At 38.0% G+C, this 26070-nt stretch overlaps 1 protein-coding gene across 1 annotated transcript; it reads right to left on the bottom strand.

Annotated features, from left to right (window-relative positions):
- Window positions 1–1431: 1431 nt before the first annotated feature.
- Window positions 1432–24884, bottom strand: LOC126084574 (olfactory receptor 11G2-like). The gene is made up of 3 exons (XM_049899174.1): window positions 24801–24884; window positions 16871–17319; window positions 1432–2341 (listed from the first exon to the last, which is right to left on the bottom strand). Exons 1-3 carry the CDS (start codon window positions 24882–24884, stop codon window positions 1432–1434), a joined length of 1443 nt encoding a protein of 480 aa, XP_049755131.1.
- Window positions 24885–26070: the final 1186 nt, after the last annotated feature.

The raw sequence follows: 26070 nt of genomic DNA, 5'->3' as shown, positions 1-26070 counted from the left end.
GGATGCAGAATGTTTTCATAATAGAATTATTTTGCCCATTGACTTAGAAGTCTCCTCAAACCATGTTCCCCAGACCCCAGCCCCTACTCCGCTGACCTTTGAAGCTTTCATTTTATCCTGGAAACCTCTTTGCTTTTAGTCCAGTCCAGTTAGGCTGACCTTCCTTGTATTGTGTGTTGTCTTTTCCTTCACCCAAAGCAGTTCTTATCTACTGATTGATCAATAAAAAACCCTCTCCCTCCCTCCCTCCCTCCCCCCTTTGTTACCACAAAAGTATGTGTTCTTCTCCGTTTTTTCTATTTCTCAAGATCTTATAATAGTGGTCTTATACAATATTTGTCCTTTTGCCTCTGACTCATTTCGCTCAGCATAATGTCTTCCAGATTCCTCCATGTTATGAAATATTTCAGAGATTTGTCACTGTTCTTTATCGATGCGTAGTATTCCATTGTGTGAATATACCACAATTTATTTACCCATTCATCCGTTGACGGACATCTTGGTTGCTTCCAGCTTTTTGCTATTGTAAACAGAGCTGCAATAAACATGGGTGTGCATATGTCTGTTTGTGTGAATGCTCTTGTATCTCTAGGGGGAAGAAACTTTTTAAGACAGAGAAAAGTGATGCATATTTTGTTACTAAAGGAAAGAACTAATAAAAGGTTGCTGATGTAAGAGTGATACAATGGATAATCAATTAGTATAATTACTAGACCAGATAGAAGGGATGAGGGGTTTAGGTGGAGCTGCTAGACCTAAAAAGAAGGAGATGAAATATGAACACATAAGAAAAGAAACAGGAGGAAAGGGAATTTGTGTTCCATCTTGAGTCGGATGGCTTTAAATTTTTTCATTTGTAAGAATGGTGGGCTTTTAAGAGAGAAGATTGATGGAGGATATGCCAGGTGTTACAGAAGAATGTGCAATACTACTCAATTGCAGGGGAGATAAGGGTCACTAGAGTTAAGAGTTCAAGGAATTATGAGGCCTAGAATTGGTGGGTTTATATATTAGAACCTCGATAGCTTCCGTATATTGTTTATTGATTATGAGTAGGTCAAATTGTAGAATGTATGATTAAACGGTCATATTTTCCAGCTGAGTCCCTGGGTGGTGCAAATGACCAAGTGCTCAGCTACACATCAGAAGGTTGGCAACTCAAATCTCCCAGAGTCACCTTGGAAGAAAGACTTGTTTATCTACTTCCAAAAGATCATAACCATTTAAAATCCTATGTACAACAATTCTACTCTGACACAAATGGGATAGACATGAGTTGGAAACAACTCAAAAGCAACTGGTTTGTTTATTTTATAGTCTGCCTGCTTCCACACATTCACCTCTACTTGCCAGTTTCTTAACTCTTTGCTGACAGGAGGTTCATAGTTGTAACTCATGTAGAAAAGACTCACTAATATCACAATTTTTTTTTTAGGAACCTCCTAGTACTTTCTTCAAGGCATCCTTCATCTCTTTATTCTCGAGGCTGTAAATCATGGGGTTGAAAAATGGAGTCAAAACTGAGTAGAATGAAGCAGTGAACTTCTGTATCACCTGTGCTTGACTGGATACTGGGCTCACATAGGTTATCATGACAGATCCATAGAACGGAAACACCACAGCCAGAGGTGAGGAGCAGGTGGAAAAGGCTGAGGGCACATGCATCACAGCACTGAACACCATGGTGTATGAGCCAATAATGTAGAAAAAAGTGATAAAGATGAGGTGGCAGCTCATGGTGCTGAATGTGAGAACAGTCCCTGGGATTGGGGCACAGGCTGAAGCCAGGTCCTGCAGAGGGTTCAGGTCACGTAGAAAGCCATCAGTCACTTTTGGGCCACAAAATGGCAGCTGAGTAACAAGTGTCACTGGGATCAGGAACCAGAGGAAACCATACACCCAGCAAGAGATGACCAGGCTGCTACAGAATTTAGTAGTCATGACAGTGAGGTAGTGCAGAGGCTGGAAGATTGCCAGGAACTGCTCATAGGCCATAATAGAGAGAAATAAGCATTCAGTTGTGCCCAGTGAGAAGAATAAGTACAACTGCAGGAGGCACTGACTGAAGGAGATGGTTTTGGTCTTGGAGAGGAAGCTGACCAGCATGTTGGGCACATCAGAGCTGACACAGCAGATCTCCGGGAGGGAGAAGTAGGCCGGCAGGATGTACATGGGAGTGTGGAGTCGGTATTCCCAGTGCACTGCACACACAATGGATATGTTTCCAAGGAGAGTCAGGATGTACATCACAAAGAATATGAAAAAGAGGAACAGCTGTATTTCCCAGCTGTATGCACTGTGCGGGAGAGATTTCTGGCTTCTGAGATCATTTCTTTTTGTCCTGTGGAGATTGTAGCAGAAATTTTATACTATAGAGTGAATAATGTCTACTAATTCCTCCCTAAGAGAGTGAGCATACTTTCCTGATGATACGGAGATTTCCATCTTTTTTTTTTTTTAAACTGGGCACCTAAAAATACAGTAGTTGTGCATAAAAAAACCCGGTGCCGTAGAGTCAGTTCTGACTCGCAGTGATCATATAGGGCAGAGCATAATCGCCTCAAAGGGTTTCCAAGGAGTGGTTGGTGGATTCATGCTGCCGACCTTTTGGTTAGTAGCCATAGCATCTCATAGTTCTTAACCACTTCGATATGATCATTTACTCAAAAAAAAAAAATTTTTTTTTTTAATTTACTTACATACTAGGAATAAAACACTGTCAATCAACATTGTCAATACTGGTAAAGCTTTTTGAAAAAAGTTTCTTAGAATTAAAATAAAAATAGAAATTCAAATATTTCCTTTCTGCTGTAAGGGTAAACACAAGTGGAAAAGGAAAAAAAAAAAAAGATGCCTGCAAAAAGGAAGGGGATTCCACTCTTTTCTTAGAATATTTGCTTTAAAAAACTTGTAAGTGTGATTCTTTCTCTGCATCTTTTAAATGTACATAAATCCTTTAAAAAGCTAAGTAAGTGTCTTGTAGGTTTTATAACTCAGGGTCATTTCCCCAAGGATGTGGGTATGATCTCTTTTAAAGGTATTCATCAAGGAAGATGGCTCTCCTTTCTCTTAGTTTCTGTGGCAGGATAAGGAGGCTAACTTCTCCAATTGCAAGTCTTACTTGCTCCAAGTTGCAAAACTAGCTCCTGTAATAAAGAGATGGAAAGTTTATTTTTCCTTTGGATGAAAGCAATTAACAAGCACAGGTGGGTTCTTAAATACCAAGTGAATTTAGGATGAAGTATATGTGACAAAAATCTTGAGAACATGTGGGAAATGAGTTGTATCTGCTTGGGTATATAAAGGGTCAGATTTCTTTCTGTCTTTGCAACCTCTTTAGAGGATTGCCTGTGTAAAAATGGCATGGTGGCCGTGTCAGACCTCCTCTAACTTCACAAGGGGAAGGAGAGAGAATCATTGTCAGCATCAACAGCCCAACGTTGATTTCTGTGAGGTGGGGGTCCTCTCTCCAACCTTTTTACCAATTCTGACAGCAGCTGTCCCTCCTACAACACTCTCTACTTTTCTGTTGGGTCCGATAATATGTTGTAATGGCCACACAGAACACACAGACAAAACTCAGGATTATGGGGTATATTAGGCAATTTACAGACTACAGTTCAGGATCAGGAACAATTCAGTATACAGTTCTTTGGTCAGGATATCTTCTCAGCCATCCCCACAAGCAGACCTCTCCCTGGCCCTTGGTTTCTTAACCCTTGGCCCCACACCTCAAGCTTCTTGGGGTGGCCTGGCTTCTGCCCTGCTTGGGCAAGTGTTACAGAGCTCTTTAGCTCCACTGATAAGTACCCAGAGGCACCCCACTCCTCCAGTAAGCCTCGTTCTGAAGGTGCTCAGCTCTCTCCCTCCTTGGGTCTGTATACCCACTGTAGTAACTACCTTGCTCTGTGGGCCAGGAAACCCACTGTGTCATTTTGTATGAGTCTCCGGGTTCTGTTGCTGCTGTTTCTCTGCCACCACTTCTCACCATCTTTCACCATCTCTGGTGTTACAGCTCTCAGTCTCTCTGTTCCCTGAGTCTAGGAGGTTCTCAGTACAGGGACCATGGGTCCAAAGGACGTGGCTCTGCTACCATCTCTTCTTCTTGGTGTTAGCATGACCCCCCCCGCTCTGGGATTTACTCTCTTTTTAAACCCACTGGATGGCAAAACGAACCAATTCCCTCATTAGGGTTCCAAACACATATTTGCATGATCCCACCCCCACAAGAGTGCCATGCACCTTACTCGTATTATTAACAAGCTATCTAATCCCCTTGGTGGGCCACAACACCATGGCTAGAAAGACCATATGGGTGATCCATCGCTCCACAGCCTGTGATGTCTATCATATTCTCACTTAATGGTAATTCAATAATAAAACTATTTTCTTTCTCTCCTACCTTTGTGGAGAACTTTTCTGGGTTGGCAGGGGATTTTGGGTTTAATTACATTTCCCCAACACTGCATTCCTCAGTGGGCTGCCTGGTATACCCCACTTTGGAGGATATTGGCTCTCTTCAGTTTAGTTCTCTGGAAAAAAATCCCCATAAACTTATGCATGAACTTAACTCACAAAATCTGTGAAGAGTTTAGTAGTATTTGAAACAGTTTTCCATGTTATCATGTGCACAATGCCACATGGCGAGATGGCATGCACACCAGATCTATTGGAGCAGTGTTTACTGGGGAAAACTCACGTACCTAGGATTAGTCACAGTCATGCAGGTTGCCTATGCTCGTTATAACCGCAGCAGCACAAAGCAATCTAGGTATCAGATACCAAGAGGGGCACTTCAACTTTGGGCTGTGGGCTTTTTAGCTGCATCATTAGGGAAGGACTAACCTTTCCCCTGATATGATTAAGGGACAGGCTTTGATATCAAAATGATGATGAAAACTATGATCCAGTCCTATGTCAGGAACCAAAGTTTGTGACTGGAGGAGAGCAACACCAGCCCTTCTTCTAATGTAACTGGGGTCTGGGTTTCAAGATTTATAGTTGTATCTGAACGATGGAAACCCTGGTGGCATAGTGGTTAAGAGCTGTGGCTGCTAACTAAAAGGTCAGCAGTTCGAATCTACCAGGCACTCCTTGGAAACCCTATGGGAACAGCAGTGGGTTTGGTGTTTTGGTTTTATCTGAATGACATGATGAGCTAATAGCAAGATTCTCTGCATCAGCCAATGTGATGGAGAAGGTGATTGCCTGAAGCACTGTAAAATAGCTGATTTCATTTCGACTGAGCTTTGCAGGAGGGCAACTTCCTCTTTGGGAAGGCAGCTTGAAGGAGATCAGTTTGTTGTTGTTGTTAGGTGCAGTTGAGTCAGTTCCATCTTACAGTGACCCTATGTACAACAGAATGAAACAATGCCTGGTCTTGTGCCATCCTCACAATCGCTGCTATGTTTGAGCCCATTGTTGCAACCATCGTGTCAATCCATCTGGTGGAAGGTCTTCTCTTTTGCTGACCCTCTACCTTACCAGGCATGATGTCTTTCTCCAGGGACCAGTCGCTCCTGATAACATGTTCAAAGTATGTGAGATGAAGTCTCGCCATCCTTGCTTCCCAGGGTCATTCTACCTGTACTTCTTCCATGGCAGACTTGTTGGTTCTTCTGGCAGTCCATGGTATATTCAATATCCTTAACCACACCATAAACCAAGTGAATCAATTTTTTGGTCTTCCTTATTCATTGTCCAGATTTTACATGCATGTGAGGTAATTGAAAATATCATGGCTTCAGTCAGGCACACCTTAGTCCTCAGAGTAATGTCTTTGATTTTCAACACTTTGAAGAGATCTTTTGCAGCAGATTTGCCCAAAGCAACATGTTTTTTTAATTTCTTGGCTGCTGTTTCCTTGGGCATCGATTGTGGATTCGAATAAAATGAAATCCTTGACAAATTTCTCCATTTATCTTGATGTTGCTTACTAGTCCAGTTGTAAGGATTTTTGTTTTTCTTATGTTGAGTTGTAATCCATACCGAAGGTTGTAGTGTTTGATCTTCATCAGTAAGTGTTTCATGTCCTCTTCACTTTCAGCAAGTAAGGTTGTGTCATCTGCATAACACAGGTTGTTAATGAGTCTTGCCCCAAGTCTGATGCCCGTTGTTCTTCATATAGCCCAGTTTCTCGGATTATTTGCTCAGCATACAGATTGAATGAGTATGGTGAAAGGATATAACTTTGATGCACACCTTTCCTGATTTTAAACCAGTATCTTTATGTTTTGTTTCAACAACCGCCTGCTGGTCTATGTACAGTTTCCACATGAGCACAATGAGGTGTTCTGGAATTCCCATTCTTCTCAATGTTATCCATAATTTGTTATGATCCACACAGTTGAATGCCTTTGCATAGTTAGTAAAACACAGTTAAACATCTTTCTGGTATTCTCTGCTTTCAGGCGAGATCCATCTGACATCAGCAATGACATCCCTCTTTTCATGTCCTCTTCTGAATCAGTTTGAATTTCTGGCAGTTCTCTGTTGATGTCCTGCTGCAACTGCCTTTGAATGATCTTCAGTAAAATTTTACTTCCATGTGATAGTAATGGTATTGTTTGATAATATCCGCATTTTGTTGGGTCACTTTGCTTTGGAAAGGGTACAAATATGGATCTCTTTGTACCCATTCTCTTGATGCTTCCTGCTTGTACTGGACTAATAAGCAACATCATGATAAATGGAGAAAAGATTGGAGTTGTCAAGGATTTCATTTTACTTGAATCCACAATCGATGCCCACAGAAGCAGCAGCCAAGAAATGAAACAACATATTGCTTTGGGCAAATCTGCTGCAAAAGATCCCTTTAAAGTGTTGAAAAGCAGAGGTGTTACTCTGAGGACTAAGGTGTGCCTGACTGAAGCCATGATATTTTCAATCACCTCACATACATGTAAAATCTGGACAATGAATAAGGAAGACCAAAAAATTAATTCATTTGAATTATGGCCTTGGTTATGGATATTGAATATACCACAGACTGCCAGAAGAACCAACAAGTCTGTCTTGGAAGAAGTACAGTTAGAGTGCCCCTGGGAAGCAGTTGGTTGACCAGGTAGCTGTCTTCCAAATTTCTTGGCATAGCTAACTGAACACCTCCAAGCTGTATCTGTTTGATGAAAAATCTCAATCGGTGTTTCATCAATTCCGGGAGCCTTGTTTTTCACCAATGCCTATAGTGCAGCTTGGAATTATTCCTTCATTAACATCAGTTCTTGATCATATGCTATCTCCTGAAATGGTTGAAAGTTGGCCAATTCTTTTGGTACAGTTACCCTGTGCATTCCTTCCATCTTCCCATGAAGCTTCCTGGGTCATTCAAAATTTTGCCCTTAGAATCCTTCAAAGTTGCAACTAGAGGCTTGAATTTTTCTTCTTCTAGTTCTTTCAGCTTGAGAAATGCCGAGCATGTTCTTCCCTTTTGGTTTTCTACCTTCTGCTCTTTGCACATTTCGTTATGATACTTTATCTTCTTGAATCACCCTTTGGAATCTTCTGTTCTGCTCCTATACTTCATCATCTCTTCCATTCCCATTACCTTCGTTCAAGAGCAAGTTTCAGAGTCTCTTCTGACATATATTTTGGTCTTTTCTTTCTTTCTTTCTTTTCTTTTTAAAGACCCTTTGCTTTCTTCACGTATGATGTCCTTGATGTCATCCCACAACTCTTCTGATCTTTGGACATTAGTGCTCAGCGCATCAAATCTATTCTTGAAACGGTCTCCAAATTCAGGTGGAATACACTCAAGGTTGTATTTTGGCTCTCATGGGGTTGTTTTAATTTTCTTCATCTTCAACTTGCACTTGCATTTGATCAGTTGGTGGTCTGTTCTGCAGTTGGTCTCTGGCCTTGTTCTGACTGATGATGTTGAGCTTTTCCAATGTCTCTGCACAAATGTAATTGATTTGATTCCATATTTTCCATCTGGTGAAGTCCACGTGTATAGTCACTGTTTATTTTGTTGAAACAAGTTATTTGCAATGAAGAAGTCATTGGTCTTGCAAAAGTCTGTTATGTGATCTCTGGCATCATTTCTATCACCAAGGCCATATTTTCCAACCACTGTTCCTTCTTTTTTGTTCCCAATTTCTGCATTTCTATCATCAGTAATTACCAATGCATCTTGATTGCATGTTTGATCCATTTCAGACTGCAGAAGTTGGTAAAAATCTTCAGTTTCTTCATCTTTGGCCTTAGTGGTTGGTGTGTAAATTTGAATAATTGTCGTATTAATTGGTCTTCCTTGTAGGCGTATGGATGCTATTCTATCACTGACAGCATTGTACTTCAGGATAGATCTTGAAACGGTATTTTTGATGATGGATGCTTCACCACTTTTTTTCAATTTGTCATTCCAGACATAGTAGACCATATGGTTGTTTGATTCAAAATGGCCAGTACCAGTCCATTTCAGCTCACTAATGCCTAGGATAGAATGTTTATTCATTCCAGTTCATTTTTGATGATATCCATTTTTCCAAGATTCATACTTCATACATTCCATATTCCTATTATTAATAGATGCTTGCAGGTGTTTCTTTTCATTTTGAGTCATGTCACATCAGCAAATTGAGGTCCCAAAACTTGACTCCGTCCACATCGTTAAGGTCAACTTTACTTTGAGGAGGTAGCTCTTCCCCAGTTATATCTGGAGTGCCTTCCAACCTGAGGGGCTCATCTTCTGTCACTATCTCAGACAATGTTCGGCTGCTATTCATAAGATTTTTACTGGCCAGGTTTTTTTTGTTTTTTTTTTTAAGAAGTAGACCACTAGGTCCTTTTTCCAAGTCTTAGTCTCAAGGCTCTGCTGAAATCTGCCCACCATGCGTGACCCTGGTATTTGAAATACTGGTGGCATAGCTTCCAGCATCACAGCAGCACACAAGCCACCACAGTATGACAAACTGACAGACAGGTGGTGGGGGATCAGTTTAGGACAAGTAAATTCTTATGTTTGAGGCACATTATCTTTTTTTTTTACTTTCTTAATTACTTGTTAGGGGAGCCATAGCAAAGATTAGTACTTTAATTTCAAATATAGGAAGATGAAGGCTCAAAGCTGTTAAATGCCTGAGGCCCCAAACCAAAAAGTAAAGTTAGGACAAGAGTTCATGCTTTACGGCTCCTAGTTTGCTGTTTTCTCACTGTAGAGGAGCTTTTGTGTAATTGTGTCTAATATGTCACCCCTCCCAGGGAAAAAGTGCATCAAACTGATCAAATACATCACTGTTGGTGCTGAAGACATCGCCACAACATCTGAAGCAGACCAGCTGGGGTCTTCAAGTATCTCTGAAATTGCTCCACTTAGGTGGAATTATAGTTTTTTCTCCTTTATTTCTCATTCTCACATGGCTATCATATTTTGGTAATTAGATTAGTTCAACAGCATGAAAATATTCCACAATTTAGTTCAGATTCAAGAGCTATACTTAATCCATCCTCAAATGCAGTCATAGGATGGCATCAACTGGCCATTGAAAATGAGATCTGCTGCAGGTGTTCTTTCACAACAATAGTTCAAAAAGAGGTGACCCCTCTCAAATTAACTGACTTGAGAAGGGCACAGCAGGCAGTTATTTGTAGGACTATTTTATTCTAGTGGACTTGTGTGACAGGCAATATTCAATTCCTCCATAGTCATCCATAACCTAAGACAAATCACCCTTTAAAATCTCATACACAATCAAGGTAAAGTGATCAACAAAGACCATTCTTGAAAAAAAGGAAAAAAGGAGATATGGAAAACCAACATATATACTGAGGAAGCATGTAAGGAGGATACAGACAATTGTTTTGTTTTTTTTTTTCAGTGCTACAATTATTTGTGTAATTACATAATCTGTATCTCTATAATTCCATTTGTTAGAGTCTTTTATCACTACTTTTTATTATTTATATTTTTCCACTTATTAGCTGTATCATCTTTTCTCCCACTGCCTTCCTTAGTTTGTAGTCTTCACTTATTTTTATAACACAAAGGGCACTTGTTTCAATATGCTATGTCCTAGGAACCCACTTAAGAGAATAATTGAATCTGTCCCTTGCTCACTTGTTCACTCTTCTACTCTGGAGGAAATATAAAAACTGTCAATTCCAGACTTCTATTTTTTGGAATAACATATTGCTCACATACACTGGCTAAAGAGAAACCATGGATTAAAATGGGGTCTTGAAAGTCACATTTTCTCTTTCATCTGAACTTAATGACTTTTGGAACTAGAAGGTACTTTATTGGTTCTCTAACCTATCCTTCCACAGTGGTAAGGACCAGAAGTGAATCAACCCGTAAGCAAGGTCTGCACAGGCTTACCATAAGCAAAGTATGCACGGGCTTAATTGTGTTTACTTACTAATCTGTAGTGCAAAATCTTCCTTGTAGTGAAAAACAGATGAAATTAGTAAGTAAACACAAGTAAACCCGTGTGTACTTCACTTATTGGGTAATCTGTCCCTAGTAAGGACCCTTCCTTCTAAGTTTTGCTAGGAGGTTATCTAGCTTCTGCTGCAATCATCAAAGGGCTCATTACAAAGGAAGGCAGAGCACCACCTTCAGAACAACTTTCCTTTTTAGAAGTTGTAGTAAACTTCTTTGTTGTCTCTTAACTTCCTGAGTCACTTTCCCATCTTGATTTTTCATCTTCATGTTGCTTACTTCTGCCTTAGAGAAGTTAACATTTACTGTGCGCCTATCATACGTACACATTCTGCTGGCAATCTGGGCAGGCATTATCTTCTCAAATGCTTCAACAATGACAGAAAGCTTTAATCAGAACAGACTCACAAAGGTACTAAAGTGGCATCACTGGGTGAGATTTGTGTTCTTTCTACTACACTATAGTTATGCTCAGGATAAGTCTACACAACAGCCCTTGGATGTATTTTAGGAAAGCCCTAGTGTCCTACTTGAGCCTTTTCTACTTAGACTAAGGACTCTTGGTTTCTTCAACTGAAGACTACGTAATTTCCAGGGTGTTCATCATCCCAATTGACTTCCTTTTATTGGTCATGTCCTTCTGAAAGTATGAAGTTACTAACTGAACACAATGCCCCTGATACTGTGTGATCGATAAGGAGCAGAGTGGTGCTATAAACTTTCTTGCTTTAGAAACTCATGCAGACTAAAGTTAACATTAGCTTTTTTGAGCAGCAATTTTGTACTTTTGACTTTTAGTGAGTTTGTGTTTTACCAAAGTCCTTAGAGTTTGTTCATAAGAGCGTCTTTAAAACCAAATTTCCCCTCTGTGATGCTTGTGCAGTTTAGTTTTTGAAGTGTGGGAAGTTAAATATTAAATTTCTCCAAGTGTTTCAATTGATTAAAGTCTTTTAGGCTTTGGATTGACTTTGAAGATGTTAGCTGTTGAGAGTATTGACATGTTGTGGGGTTGGCAACCAATGCCACAAAACAATGTATGTACTAATTGTTTAATGAGAAGTTAGTTTGTTCTGCAAACTTTCATCTAAAGTACAATTAAAAAAAAAAAGGAAACGAAAAAAGAAGCAAAGGGAGGTGCCAGACATATCTTTTATGATCCTAAACAATCGGTAACCCTCAAGTCAATTCTGAATTAATAAAAAAAAAATTATGTATATATGTATGTATGTATATTATCTATCTTTTCTATTTTTATTGCTCAAAAGTTTGATAGATATTCCTTGGGTGTGTGTGCATCATTTGTCTTGTACTAAAATATTAGGTAGAACATAATAAAGTGATTTGTCAGGCCACTTAAACCTCCTTCTAGGTTAACATATTATTACCAACAATTGTGCATAGATAGTTAAACCAAAGACAGATAAATTGTGGGAAAAGTTGGTGAAAATGTCATTGTAGATCTGGAAAACATTCCAGCATATGTTATAAACAGATTGTTGATAGAATTATTTTCAAAGCAACTTCTGGACTTTTACCTTTGTGCCATTAAAAAGCTAATACCCTTGCTTAATTTCAGGTTTAAAAAAATTTCTTTTTTATGCTCCAGAATTCAACAAAAGTTTACTAGGTTACTGTTGTATTCTCATATACTTTTCAATGCAATGGGTGTTTTGGAACATTTATATACCTGCTGGGTGAAATGTTTTAAAAATTTGAAACATTATTGTTTCTAATAACTTTAAAGGGCATTTTTAGGAGTGATATAAAATTTCAGAATGCATTCTGGAAATTACATCTATAATCTCCACATTTTTATATTGTTTTTTTCTTTAAAATATGAAAGATGTAATTTTTCTGTTGCTTTTCAAACTAGCAAAGATGGAAAATCATGGTGAAGGTGCAATGAAATGGCTCTCAGAAAAAGTGTTGGAGAGAATATAAACACGTAAAGTTTTTTTTTTTTTTTTTGAGGCAATTTAGAAGTTCTCAGAGCCTTTAAAACATTTACACCCATTAAATACAATTCCCCAGAGGGCTGAAAAAAAAAGATATTCACTATAACAGTGCATAAGGATCTCTTGAGAATCATATTAAAATGCAGATTCTCATTCAGAAGGAATGGGATGGGGCATATAATTCTAAATTTCTAATAAGGAATGAGATAATGCTGATTCATCAAATAACAAAGGTTTATATATTTTTTTATATTTCACAGCGTTCTTAACCTGGCAAGGGTTGCATTTCTGAAGAAAAATAAATACATACAATGGAATAGAAAAAAAACAAAACAAAACTCTAAAGAAAAAAAACCTGAAAATTAATAGTGGTTAGTATTGCACGGTTGGTTTATGGGTTACACCATTTTCTTCTTTATAAATGTCTACATTTCTCAAAATTTCTACGAATAATATATATTACTTTTATAATCTGAAAAAAATTATTATAAAATATTGTTTTTGAGTGTACTTACTCTTGTAGGCCTTTGCCTTTCCCAAGCATTTTTTTTCTTGTGTATGTGTGATTTTTGCTGCTTCTGGAGTGTTTCAAGGCTCTAGTCAGCACAGGAGTGGTTGAGACTATAGGCTCTGACTCTATCTGGGGAAAATGGCTTCAACTCTCTGTCCCTCTATTTCTTCATCTGCATGATGAGAATAATAATTCCTCCCTCACAGGATAGTTGTGAGGACTTAATAAATCCATACATGTAAAGTTACATTGGTAGCTAGCTCATCCCAAAGACTCACTATTAGTTGTTGTGATGATGATGATCACTATTAGTTTCACAAACAGAACCAGAGCTTCCTAGTAGTCTGGCCATGTTTTAATGATTCTCTTAAGCATAAAGCAAGAGAGGTTTGGGAGTCCTCTCTGGTTTCCATCAGTAACCTTCTCCACTCAGGTCTATTTAGGGATTCCTCTAGATTTTGTTGTTGGCTTGTAGTCAGGGGTAAGCTAGCATGAGTTGAGTTTCTGTGATTTATCCGATAGAGTCCTGGCTAATGTACTCATGAAGGAGTAAGCAAATTTAGTAAAACAAGTAGGGAGAGGGTAGAACAAGACCTGAGATTACAGAAGAATAGAGAGTATATTGGAGGTATCATAGATCATAAGGAAATTAGGGAGAAGCATAAGATTTGGCAAAGAGAAATGTTTTCCATTATGCAAATGTATGAGATTGAGTGGATTGCTTGAGAGGAGACTAGATTGAGGCTTGAGGAATATGAGGAGATTTGCAGAGATGGGCTTCCTTAGAAAGCAGTCTTTCTTTTCTGTGAGACAATGTTGGTTTCTTTTTTAATTTCCCCTGGGGAGCAACCTCATTTGGTATTTGTTTCCCCAATTCAGTGGTAACCACTGAGAGTAATGAGGTGTATGTTTTCTATTTAGAAGAATGATGGAAACTTCAGGAAGGCACATTTTCCTACTATTCTCAAGGAACTCATTATCAACCCTAAGGTATATTTTAATTCAACTGGTTGAGAAAACATACCTTCTCAATGGGATAAAAAGTACCAACACACAAAATATGTGAATGTATGGGAGCAAGAGGACATATCATGCCCATCTGGGTTACCTTTGGAATACCTACAAATGTTGAAGACTTAGTATAAAAGAATGTAAATATCTCATTAATAATTTTATATTAAGTATATATTGAAACAATATTTTGAATATATTGCATTAAAAAATACTAAATTAATTTCACCTCTTTCTTTACCTTTATTTTTTATTGATTGATAATTATATTTTAAGTTAATTGTATTTTATTTTCTTATTGTACTTTAGAAGTAGGTTTATGCAACTAACTAGTTTCTTATTAAACAGTACACATATTGTTTTATGACGTTGGTTAACAACCCCACGAGATGTCAATGCTCTCCCTTCTCAACCTTGGGTTCCCTATTACCAGCTTTCCTGTTCCCTCCTGCCTTCTAGTCCTTGCTTCTGGGCTGGTGTGCCACTTTAGTCTTGTATTATGGGCCTGTCTTTGGCTGAAGGATGAACCTTGGGAGTGACTCATTACTGAGATAAAAGGGTTAATTTTTTTTTTTTTTTTACCTTTACTAACATGACTACTAAAAAGTTTAAAATAATATATGTGGCCCATATTATATTTCTATTGGACAGCACTGATTAAACTGATCTCAAAGAGCCCAGTAGCTTTAAATACCATTGATATGTTGATAATTCTTAGGTTTTTGTCTCCACTCCTAGCCTCATCTCTTACCTCCAAACTTGCATACCCAATCACTTATTAAATCTCCATTTGGATAATTATTAGTCAATTGAAATGTTAAGTATGAATTCCTATCACAGAGAGCATGAGTGGTGCCTAAAAATGGGCAAGGTATGAATACAACGGTTTTAAGCTCAGGTTGTAAAATGAAGCTTATAATGCATTAACTGGAGACAGTGAGTCAACTAAAGTATTGGAACACATATTTAGTAAGGTAGAAATAAAGTTTGAGCACAGGTTGAGAAAAATCTTGAATTACAAACTAAGGAAATTAGTATTTATCCCACTTTTTTTTTTTTATAGGTATGGACACTGGTAGAAATGGTGTTTAAGAAGATGATTCTGGAATTTAATATAGGAGATGTCAGAGACAGAGAGACCATTTAACTTGTTATTACACCATCACACTTATGCAGCACTAGGACCTGGACAAAGCTGATAAGAGTAGAAAAGGATTGCAGGGCAGTATTTAATGACAAGCTCAAAGCGGAGAAAGAAGATGAGGAGTTATAAATATTGAGATTTCAAACCTGGGTCATACAAATCAGTGGAGCCATTGGAGAATAAGAATGGCAAGAGCTAACTTAAAAAGAGATTAACAAATTTAGGCTTAGGCATTTGGATTTGAAGTAGATATTCATGTAAAAGTACATAACGGGAGTCTGCGGATGTTTGACTAGAGTTTGGAAGTAAAGCTACTGCTGGGGTTATCCTAGAACCAAACTTTAGCTCAAGACTTCCCCAGGAAAGTCAATACTGTAAATTAAATCAATGTGCTAAAAACAAGAACTAGAGAAGAGAAACTCCCTCTGAGGGAAAATTATCCAGAGCTACATGAATATAAGTACGCCTAAAGCCTGATAAACAGTGATCTCATACATTCTATAGCTCCTTGGATTAGAATATACACTGAGTATCAACCTTCATGCATCTGCATATGGAAGATTTGGACCTACTTAATAAAGTGATAAAAAGTCCCTGAGTGGTGCAGACACCTTGTGCTGAACTATTAATGTAAACATTGGCAATTCAAACCCACCCAGTGGCACCATGGAAGAAAGGCCTGACATCCACTACCATAAAGATTAAGTCAAGAAAACTCTACGGTTCAGTTCTTCTCTGTTACACATGGGGTCACCATGAGTTGGAATTGCCTTGACAGCAACAAGTTTGCTTTTTTAGTGAAGTGATGGTATTGGAAAAATGTAGAAATTTAATCAAGTCAACAGAATATTACTGAGGAAACTTGTTTGTGTCCAAAACTACTGTTGGGAGATATAGTAGTAGTGCTAAAATTTGTTCCTGATGTAGAGGTTTTTTTTCAGTCTGAAAGATTGTTAGTAAGCTGTTTGCATATTTGCAATACATTCACTAGTTGCTATGCTCTGAAAAAGAACAATTTGCTTTGATAAAGACAGAATTTTAGGATGTTGAAATACACCAAGCAGTATCTAATGAAAACCAAAGGAATAGCCAGAAGCTCAGTTATAGAGAAATATATCAAAATCTTTTTAAACTAGATTTCAATAGAGAATTCTATCTAATTCCAGACACACCTGGGACATAATGGTAGTAATTTCCTAAAACTAAATCATGAGCCTAATGAATTCTTCAAAACCACTTTCCTAATGAATGAAAATAGATTAAAATGAAGGAAAAAAGCATGGTCTCATTTGTCTCATGATCGTTCATCTTCCTAAATATCAATGATGCATTATTGAGGTCAACTCTTGAATCCTTTAGAAATTTCCCACAAAAACACATACAGGATGTTCTTTAATGCCTCCTTCATATCTTTGTTCTAGAAGTTATAGATCAGGGGATTAAAGAATGGTGTTGCCAAAGCATAGAACAAGGTCACAAATTTCTACATCCCAGGATGGTCCCCAGAACCTGGGCTAACATACATCACCATGACTGAGCCATAGAACAAGGACACCACAGCAAGGTGGGAGGCACATGTAGAGAAAGCCTTATGCCTCCCTGAGCCTGAGGACACCTGCAACACCACTCTGAGGACACAGAAGTAAGTGCCAAGGATGTACAGGAAGGTGAGGAAGATAATGAGAGAGCTAGTAATACCACAGGTCAGAGTAGTTCCAGGTACTGGAGCACAAGACAATGCCAGTAAGGGTGCCAGATCACAGAGAAAATGGTCAATGGTGTTTGGACCACAGAAGGGGGCCTGAGATATTAGGTTCAAAGTAGTCAGTAACCACAGAAAGCCACCTGCCTAGCAGAAACCCACTAACTGGGCACATAAGTCATGGGTCATTATGGTGGGAGAGTGCAAAAGTCTACAAATAGCAAGAAATCGATCAAAAGACATCGCCGACAGAAATAAACATTCAGCAGTGCACATGGAGAAAAAGAAGTAGAACTGGAGCAGGCAGCCAGCATAGGAGATGCTCTTGGTCTGGGAGCTGATGGTGGCCAACAATTTGGGCACATCCGAGCTGACATAGCAGATCTCCAGGAAGGAGAAGTTGGCCAGGAGGATGTACATGGGCTTGCAGAGTTTCCTGCTTGAGCACACTGCACAGATGATGGACAAGTTCCCCATGAGGGTCAGGAGGTAGATGAGGGAGAAGAGCACAAAGAGGAGGATCTGGATCTCTCTGTGGCAGGGGAAGCCCAGGAGGATGAACTCACTCACAGACCCAGAGATATTACTGGTCTTCAGGATCCTCATTGGTCTCCCCTGTGAAGACAACAGGATAGTAAGAACCACAGAAATATTTACACTGTTTTTCTTCTTCCTGGTAAAGAGACGTGTTTCTTTTCCTCAGTTTGAGTTTGTGAGGTTAGAAGGGTTGGCTGCTTTTTCCTCTCTATCTTCCTTCCTCCTCATTTATTCAATAAATATTTATTGAACATATAATATTTCCAGGCACTGTACTGGGAGATGTAGAAAGAACAATAAATAAAACAAGCTAAGTCCTTGCTCTTATGGAGCTCATATCAAATACCCTTTGTTCAAAGCTACTTTAAACAGTTACAAGGTTGCTGTAGGATTTCTATATGGAGGGATTTTAAGAGTTTAAATCTGATTGGAAGAAATGCCGGAACTTTTTCCTCGAAACCTCATTTGCATAGCAAGGAAAACATTTCATATGTTTGTGTCAACTTCATGGGGACTGCTAGAGATTATGGGGCGCATGTTAATATCCCTCCACCTGCATTATGTGCTTCTGCTGACATAGTAACAGCAGGATGTGACAATTCAGAACAAAATTTTCAGTTGTCGTTCAGAGACACGGACATTAAATTCAGTTGGACAAAATTGGGAAGGCTTTTGAGTGGGAGATGGACCTTGGCAGCAAAGGATAGAATTTTCCAAGGTAAAATATGGAGACAAGAAAAGATTTGGATACAAGAAATGATGTTCAGGGAAGAGTCGAAAAGAATGAAAGTTAAAATACTTGTAAGAGAATGGTGAATTATAAATGACAAAGATGAGGCCACATGGCAGAAAACTCCCTGCCAGTCTGACTAGTTCAGCTTTAGCTTGTCAGTCAATGGAAAACAGATGATCTAGAAGACAAAGATAATCAGAGCTTTATCTAAGTGGCATTTTGCAAGACTATTTGGTACAGGCTAATAAATTAAGCAAGGATTCTCTATGTGGTTCAAACGGTTAACAGGTCCAATTGCTACCAAAAAGTTTGGCGGTTTGAGTCCATCCGAGGTGCCTTGCAAGAAAGGCTTGATAATCTACTTCCCAAAAATCATGGAAAACCTTCTGTAGCACAATTTTATTCCTACTCACAGGGAGTGGCATTGGTTAGAATAGTTGATTCCCCAACCCTGTATTTTTTTTGAATCATTTTAATTGAAATATTAAATATTTCATGAAAGTAAGTAGGTACAACTTACAAAGTTTTCCTTTCCTGTAAGCCACACACAATCACAGATTTGTGTGAAAGAGAACAGTAGACAATCCAGTTAGTCTTTTCAATTATTGCCAAGTCTTAAAAAGAAAAAAAATCCCTATGTTCCCATTTTCTTGGAATACAATTCTTTTGAAGGTGATCTGCACAGACAAGATGAAAATTTGACAAAAGATATTTCTTTATCCCATGCCTAATAAGCCTAGTGTAATAGAATAATTGTGAAGTTTTATATTCCTTTATTTATATCAATATATGAAACAAAATGGACCCTGAGAGATAGAAGTTACTGATCTATGTGCCCACGTATCCTAAACGCAGCCAAAGGGTCTGACATGTTAGCTCTTTGGTAAAGCACTATTTGGTTCCTTTCTTCACAGACGTCCCTTTGTGAGTTTACTTAGGGAATACAACATGCCAAGCAACTCTCCATTCCCCATCATTTAGCCCTTCCAGATTATGAGGTCTTATCTCTAGAGGCCAAAATCCCAGGAGCAATGGGGCAATTAACATGCATCACACAGACCTGAGTACATTTCCTCTTCAGTGATTATCATGTTGAAGATGGAAATATATGAATGTGCATACATACATGTGTGGACTCACACACACACACACATTGTAGGCTGCTAACACCGTAGTGCTTCCTCCAGAGTTACTTCTCCTGACAGTAATAAACTACCCCTTGGCTAACAAAGCTTTTCCACATGAGATGCATCAATGTTTTCAAGCTTTGTTAAGCTTGGCATCCTATATCCAGAGTCTTGCATTACTATTGTCCAAATGACAGTTTAAAGACCTTGTCCACTACATCCAGAATGATCCTATTCCCAGACATCCACAGTGCTACCTAGCTCCATTCCTTACAAACTCCTATTTCCACATACAGATCAAACAGTAGGGTAGATGTTCGTCAACCAAGAAGTTAAGAAGTCAATTGAGTGACACAGACATGTCCAATTCCTCTTCCTCAAGTCTAGGCTACATTTCTAAGCCTCCCTTGCAGTTAGGTGTGGTCATGGTACTGAGTTCTAGTCAGTAGAATGCAATGAAAATGGATGTGCAATGCTTCTGATCTTATCCATATACAGTCCTTGATAATCTCTGATGCAACTGAGCATGGTGACAGTGAAAGTCACAATTAAACGTGGTAAAGCCAAAGATGGAGAGAACCTGAGTTCCAGAATCACAATCTGAAGCATGATTACCTGCTGATCAGGAGTATCCATTTGGATTTTCAACGAGCATTAAATTCACTTATTTTATGTGTGATCTACTAAAAACCATTTTACCCGGAGAAGAATAACATGACCAATTCAAACAAACATTTACATTTTGAAAAATGTATAAAGAAAACAATCTGTGGGTGACTAAAAATTTATATATTTGGGGGTTTTTTCTCTTGAAACATCTAATTTTAAAACAGCAAGAAGAAATTAAAGAAATCATTTTTATGAAGACCAAGTATCTACTAGCAGGGAATAGAAAGTGAATGCCAGCGAACAAATTTACCGATAATTCACCATCAGGCTTTATTCAGAGATGATTTACTTAAAAATTGTGATCTTTGCCAATCTGCATTCACAGCAAGCATAATCATTCTTTCTTCAGCTTGAGCCAAAACCTGTGGAGCAGAAATAAGAAAAACCTTAAACATCATGAAGGACTCCTGAGGTTTGTTTTTTGTTTTATGATTTGTTTTGTTTTTTGCACAAAGGTGTACAAACACCCCAGGACATTGAATTAAATGGACATAACTACAGAGGAAAAAATCTTTAGCAAGAGCAATCTATATTAGTAACATTCAATTAACAGTCATTGGAAAAGAAAGCTGTAAAACCAATTGCTTGTAAGTTCAGTCCAGGCCAAATTCAGAGGTTCTTAAATCCTGAGAGCTTCAGTAGTGTAAAATTTTTCCTTAAAGCCAGCCAGGGAAAATAAAGTCATAATTAAAAGTTTACTTCTAAATGCATTGAATTTTTCCACAAGTGTTTAAGACTTTTTTTGAGTGGAATATCACTTTCTCAGATGTTACAGAATTAAATTAGACATGTTAATAGAAAACTCATTTTTGAAAACCTAAGAAATTGAATTATTTCTTTTAATGCTCTGTTTTAGTTATCTTTGTATCTAAAAGATCAATTCCTATATCTGTGCCTCTGCTTCTGCTTGTTTTTCTGCCCATAATGCCCTGCTTCCTGTCTTTGCTAAGGCAATTTCACCATTTCTTAGGCAAATAACATACTGACTCTTAAAACTTCCATTTGGAAATTACACACATCACATCCACCCACATGTAATTTGGTAGAGTAAGTCTTTTGATCCTACCAACCTTCAAGGTGTCCAAAAAGCAAAACAAAACAAAAAACCCCATAGCCATTGAGTTGATTCCGACTCATAGCAACCCTATAGGACAGAGTAGTGCTGCCCCAAAGGATTCGAAGAAGCAGCTGGTAGATTCGAACTGCTCACCTTTCAGTTAGCAGCCAAGCTTTTAAACACTGTGCCACCAGGGCTCAAGAACATGCAATTCCACCATTAGCTGAGGAGAATATTGGTGAACATATTAATGACTACCACAATCTTCAGCCTTCCTTGAAACCCCCTTGTTCTTTGTTTAAGCATTTAAATCTTTCTTAAAAGAATGTGGAACAATTCTATGTGTATAGAGACTATAATACTTTAAGTTCTTGTATGCAATGGTCTTTTTGTTTTATCTTTTTACTTTAGAAAGACTTCAGAACCATGGGTTCTCGCTTTGCATCTAATGAATGAAAAATGAATACATTTCCCGTCATCAGAAATGCATTGAAGGAAGATGAGTACCATATACAACCTCCTCCAGAATTCTTCCTGGAGATAGGTCATGTATCATAAAGGCCATTGCCAAAGTTTTGACAACTTGCTCTCAGAAAAATTTATTAGCTAATTTGTCAAATTTTGATTCTACCCCCCTTTTTTTTTTTATTAATGCCTCTACCTTAGACTCAGTATTTCACAGATGCGCTGCTGTACCGAACAGGGCTCAGTAAAGGAAACAGAAACTGCTCCAGATAATTTAAGTAGAAAGAGATTTAATAAAGGAATTAAGTGCTTGATTAACCCTTTTCCCTTGTGAGCTCATGGTGTTGTTGTTAGCTGCCGTTGAGTAAGCTCCGACTCATGGCCACCGCATGTGTTACAGAGTAGAACTGCTTCCTGGGGTTTCCTTGGTTGTAATCCTGACAGAAGCAGTTCTCCAGGCCTATCTTTTGTGGATTCTCTGAATGGTTTCAAACTGTTACAGGTTATCAGCCAATCTGAAACACTCACCATTGAAGAGTTAGCCTAATGTTACTATACTAGATCATCTACACTTTCTTTCAAGGTCCCATTGTATATTCTTCAAAATACCCTGTATTAGTCACTTGATAATATTCATCACAGATGGAGTCATTAATTCATTCAGGCAATAAATATTTACTAACTAGTTTTCATCAGACATTTTTCTGTTCACTGGTGATATTATAGTGAGTAACACAAAAAACTCCCTCCCAAAGTAATTTATTTACTGAGATAGGAAACCACAGAGATGAGAAAATTTGAGGTAACCAAATGAGTTCACTTGCAGATATACCGAATTATCTGTCTCTGAGTCATCCAAGTAGAAGTGACCAGTTAGCAGCTGTATATGAGTCTCAAGCTCAGCAGAGGGTTCTAGATGTATTTAGAAGTTGTTAACATAGAAAGAGTATTTGAACATAAAGTCTATTTGACTGCCTAATGAACACATATGAGAGAAAAGAGAAACAAGTCTAATGTGAAGGCATCAGAAACGCCATAATACACATAGATAGACATATAGGCCATAGGAAGAGAAGCAGAAACCAAGAGAGAAAGCTGAAGAAGGAGTAAGTACAGAGTTAGGAGAAAAAAAAATAGAATGAAGGCCACAAAAGCAAAGAAAATGGAGTTTTCTTTGAGCATGGTCAGCCTGGTTAAATACTGGTAAAATGTAAAAGAACATAAGTTCTCAGAAGGGGCTCTTTGATTTAGCTACATGGAATTCACTCATAACATTGGGAAAATGTCAATGAAGTTGTGGAGAAGGAAGCCAGATTCCATAGATTGACGAGTCAAGGGGAGACTGAGAAATAGAAAACAAGTGTAGACAAGGGGTTTGACTGTGAAGGAGAGCGAAGAGAGAGTGAAAGCTGAAGGGATATGTTAAGTCAAAGAAGAGTTTTGCTTATGTTTGTCTTTTGTAAGATAAAAAAGGAATGAGCAATCATCAGAGAAAGAGAGTTTAAAAATGAAGGAAATGCAGTGTGCAAAACTACATTAACTGTGTTAGAGAGAAGGGTCCAAAAATGAAAGTTTGAATTTCGATAAAAGAATGAAAACCTCTTTTTGTGTTACAAGAGGAAATGAAAAGAACATTGACTACAGATCCTTTTACCTTCTTAGTGTGTTCCACTCATTAATAACCACCTTACCTGTGGTTCTCTACCAGTGAAGTCCTCCAGTCAAACACACCATACACTAACTCTGCCTCCAAAGCCTTCTGCTATTTAAGTAATCTATCTGCAAAGGAAAAAACCAATAAATAAAATATTAAACAGTATTTACGACTGTACAATAAAAATAACTCTATCTTCCATCCAAGTCCATCAATTTTTCTGAGAAAGAATGACTAAGAAGATCATGTATAGATATGCATTTACAAATATATGTATATACACACACTTTTAAATGAATAGCATACTAATCACACTTCTCAGTACCTTATTTACTAAAGTACTTAGAGATGGTTCTATATGAGAATGTAAATATCTATCTTAATTCTTCTTAATGGCTATATAGATTTCCATTCTGTGGTTATAAAATGATTTAGTGAATCAGTCATCTACTAATAGACATTTATTTGTTTCCAGGATGTAGCTATGACAAACAATGCTTGAGGATTATTAACGTACATGAAACAAGCAAAATATTAAAAAAAATACGTGAAGGGTATATTCTGAGAAGTGAAAATCCTGAATTATAGGGTATGTGTATTTTAAATTTATGGTTAATGTAGCCACCTTTCTCTCCAAAGAGATTTCTGTGTTTTCTTTTTTCTTCTTTGCTGCTATTTTTTCTCTATCCTTACCTAGACCTAGGTTTCCACACTGTACTGCTGGTCTAGTTCTTGAAACTGGGCTTCAAAAATTATTGAAGCATTGTTTTATTGCTTCACTATGGTGATATATGTCTGTGTCAATTGAGAGAAACTGGTACATATCTTTAAGACTCTTTTTTCACTTGAGGTGCCCAATGTCTACCCTTTGAACCTGTATACCCTCAAAAAAACTAGAAAAATAAAGACCTGGGAGCTAACTACCCACAAGCTAGCCATTATACAAGCAACCTAGCTCTTTCTGTGTTTCCTTCTGAGGATAGATGATGGATATACGATTCTTCAGACTCTCTAGATATGTTATGAAACCAGTCTACCATTCTAGGAACTCTCCTCACACCTCAGAAATCACACATTTCATACAGAATTTTTGTATTCGAGTTGCTCAAGATGGGCTCTATACTCTAGCACATGTTTTTTTGACCTCTTAACTACACACTCTGTAATTTTCTCTGGCTCATAAGAGCTCTTTGACACTTAAGACAGATTTTGTCATACATTCTACGTGCAAAGACAAAAAAGCATCCACAGGAACATGCTGCCAACATAGACTTTCAAATTGTGCTCAAAAGCCAAATAGTCATGGAGGCCCCAGGATCTTCCACTGCTTGAGTTCTCAGGACAGTAGAAGGCACAGAGTTTCATTCTGGGCACATACAACTAGAAATAAAATATGGTTTTAATTTAATGCCCACCCAATGGAAATACCAGGCCATTAGTCAACCTTCAATTCTGACACTGTTAATGTAGGGTATAGATTTTGTGTCTTGATTTTGTGAGACTCTGAGATGTCAGCAGTATTTTCAAGGGAGATTGTGAAACTCTCAGAGGATTCTGACAGTACAATTAATTTGAAATCGTCATCTTAAAGCTAATTGTATTGCTTACAATACATTTGAGAAAAGGAGAAGAAGCTAAATTGCGACATTAAACAACACAGAATCTCAACTCAAAGATGTTGAGTTTTCAAAAATTCTAACCTGATCATGTCACTTCTTTGCATTCAGTCCCTAAATATTTCCTTCTCACCTATAGGACCAAGTTCAACCTCTTTAGCCTATCTGGATCATTTCTGCATTTCTAAGCTCATCTCCTTTCAGGAACCCCAAACTCACCCTACATTCAGTCACCTACATCCAGAACAGTTCTGGATGCTACTCCTTCTGTTACTTCATCCTCCACCACCTTCCAGCCTTCTATGTAGAAAACTTCGCTCATCATTCAAGACTCCGCTGAAATATCAGCTAATCTGTGAATCCTTCTCTGACATTTCCCACCCACACATGCCCAACCTATACTCTTAGTCCAACACTCCTCTGTGCTCCTATGGCGCCTTAGGCATTCCTCTTCCTTAACACTCTTTTAAATTGCAATTGTTGGCACTAGTGTCCCTTCATAAGCCAAGAGACCATTGGAAACAGGGATCATATCTTATTCCCATCTATGAATCATCAATACCGAGAATGCTGCTTGGCACTTGATAGGAGTTTAAGAAGCCAAATACCTTCTTTACATTGATAGAGAAGTCCTTTGACTTGGAAAGAGACATCTTTGGCTTTCTTGGGTACTCTGGTCTCTTTACCCTTTTCCTAATACCTATCAATAGCCTCATACATGAAAAATAGATAATTCACTAATTATCAGATTTTTCTGTAAAGCTCTGTTTCATAGTATTTCCTATGTACAAAATTTCTGAAGTAAAATTATTATGTCAAAGGGTAAAAAATATGACTTTTTTTGATACATAATACCATTGCATTCAAAATGATAGTTGAAACTTATTCTCTCACCAGCACTATATGTGGGGTGTGTGGGTGCGCATGCAAGTGTGTGGAGGAGGGTATTTTTTAATTATTTGATAAAACAAAAAGTGTTTTATTCTGGTTTTAAATTCCAGTGTTTTGATTACTTGAGAGGATATATTTAATGCTTAGCAAGTAATAGTTCTTCTCTTGTCAGCTGACCCCACAAGTCTTCTCCTAATTTATATGTAGAAAAATTACATTTTTTAAGTTGATTAAAGTAAGTTCTTAACAGTGTGGCTGCTATTTTAAGTTGGATTCTTCAATGCCCACTCTAATTCCCTTCTCACTTCTCTATGAAAGAAACTGGAAAACTAAAATTCACCTTCCCAGGCTCTCTCATAGTTGGGGATGAACAGGTGATGCAGTTCAAGTCGGTGAGGTGTAAGCTGAAGTCTCTTGTTGATGTACCTTCTACTTCTTTCTTCCTGCATGTTTGATGCTTGGAGGTGCAACAGCTATTAATGAAGATGGCAGAGCAGGAAAGTAGACAAAGCATGGTCTCTCAATGGCATCACTGAATCACAGTACCAGAGTTAGACCACCTGACACTTGGTGTCTTGTTGCATAAAACAAGCCCTATTTGCTCAGCGGGATTTTCT

This window comes from Elephas maximus, chromosome 10, assembly GCF_024166365.1.
Source record: "Elephas maximus indicus isolate mEleMax1 chromosome 10, mEleMax1 primary haplotype, whole genome shotgun sequence".
In the NCBI taxonomy this organism is placed as follows: domain Eukaryota; kingdom Metazoa; phylum Chordata; class Mammalia; order Proboscidea; family Elephantidae; genus Elephas; species Elephas maximus.
This window is presented reverse-complemented; position numbering and strand designations above follow the sequence as displayed.